Source organism: Oratosquilla oratoria, chromosome 1 (assembly GCF_046742065.1).
Source record: "Oratosquilla oratoria isolate Oo_2021 chromosome 1, ASM4674206v1, whole genome shotgun sequence".
NCBI classification, from domain to species: domain Eukaryota; kingdom Metazoa; phylum Arthropoda; class Malacostraca; order Stomatopoda; family Squillidae; genus Oratosquilla; species Oratosquilla oratoria.
Window position 1 is genome coordinate 109,393,011 of NC_134777.1, and position 1,328 is coordinate 109,394,338.

Below are 1,328 nucleotides of genomic sequence, written 5' to 3' on the forward strand. Positions count from 1 at the left end.
TGTATGTATGTATGTATGTATGTATGTATGTATGTATACGAGTGGCGAAAATATTGGGAAGCCCTCAAAGTCACTGTGAAAGAAAGAAAAAATTATTACATATCGGCCAATCTGCCCAAATCGTTTGTGTCCATTCGTTGCCTGGCCCTTCGTAAGGACGGGAGGGTCCACTTGGGTCAGAAGAACGAAGGAATAGAGAGAACCCTTGACCCCGAAGAAGAAATCCAAACCTCCCGAGAAGATCCCAGACGTCCCTAGAAGATTCCCGACCTCCACAGAAGATCCCGAACCTCCACAGAAGATCCTGAACCTCCACAGAAGATCCCAGACCTCCACAGAAGATCCCAGACCTCCATAGAAGATTCTCGACCTCCCTAGAAGATTCCCGACCTCCACAAAAGATCCTGAACCTCCACAGAAGATTCCTCGCCTCCCGAAAGGATCCCCGACCTCGCAAGAAGATTCCAGAACTCCAGAAAGGATCCCCGACCTCCCTAAAGAATCCCCGACCTCCAGAGAAGATCCTGAACCTCCCGAAAAGACCCCCGACCTCCCGAAAAGATCCTGAACTTCCCAAGAAGATTCCCGACCTCCCAAAAGGATCCCCGACCTCCCGAGAAGATTCATGACCTCCCGAAAGGATCCCCGACCTCGCAAGAAGATTCCAGAACTCCAGAAAGGATCCCCGACCTCCCTAAAGAATCCCCGACCTCCCTAAAGAATTCCCGACCTCCAGAGAATATCCCAGACCTCCAGAGAAGATTCGTGACCTCCCGAAAGGATCCCCGACCCCACAAGAAGATTCCAGAACTCCAGAAAGGATCCCCGACCTCTCTAAAGAATTCCAGACCTCCAGAGAAGATCCTGAACCTCCCGAAAAGATCCCAGACCTCCAGAGAAGATTACTGACCTCCCGAAAGGATCCCCGACCTCACAAGAAGATTCCAGAACCCCAGAAAGGATCCCCGACCTCCCTTAAGAATTCCCGACCTCCTGAGAAGATCCCAGACCTCCAGAGAAGATCCCTGACCTCCCGAAAGGATGCCGGAACCCACAGGAAGATTCCAGAACTCCAGAAAGAATCCCCGACCTCCCCAAAGGATCCCGACCTCCAGAGAAGATCCTGAACCTCCCGAAAAGATCCCCGACCTCCCGAGAAGATCCCCGACCTCCCAAAAGGATCCCCGACCTCCCGAGAAGATTCATGACCTACCGTAAAGACTCAAGAACTCCAGAAAGAATCCCCGACCTCCCTAAAGAATTCCCGAACTCCAGAGAATATCCCAGACCTCCAGAGAAAATCCCAGATCTTCCGAGAAGATCCTGAA

General features: G+C 51.7%; 1 protein-coding gene across 1 annotated transcript; it reads left to right on the top strand.

Annotated features, from left to right (window-relative positions):
- Positions 1–625: 625 nt before the first annotated feature.
- LOC143029240 (uncharacterized) lies at positions 626–1,127 on the top strand. Its single transcript, XM_076191921.1, has 2 exons — positions 626–653; positions 721–1,127. The coding sequence occupies exons 1-2, from the start codon at positions 626–628 to the stop codon at positions 1,125–1,127; spliced, it is 435 nt and encodes a 144-aa protein (XP_076048036.1).
- The last annotated feature ends 201 nt before the right edge of the window (positions 1,128–1,328 follow it).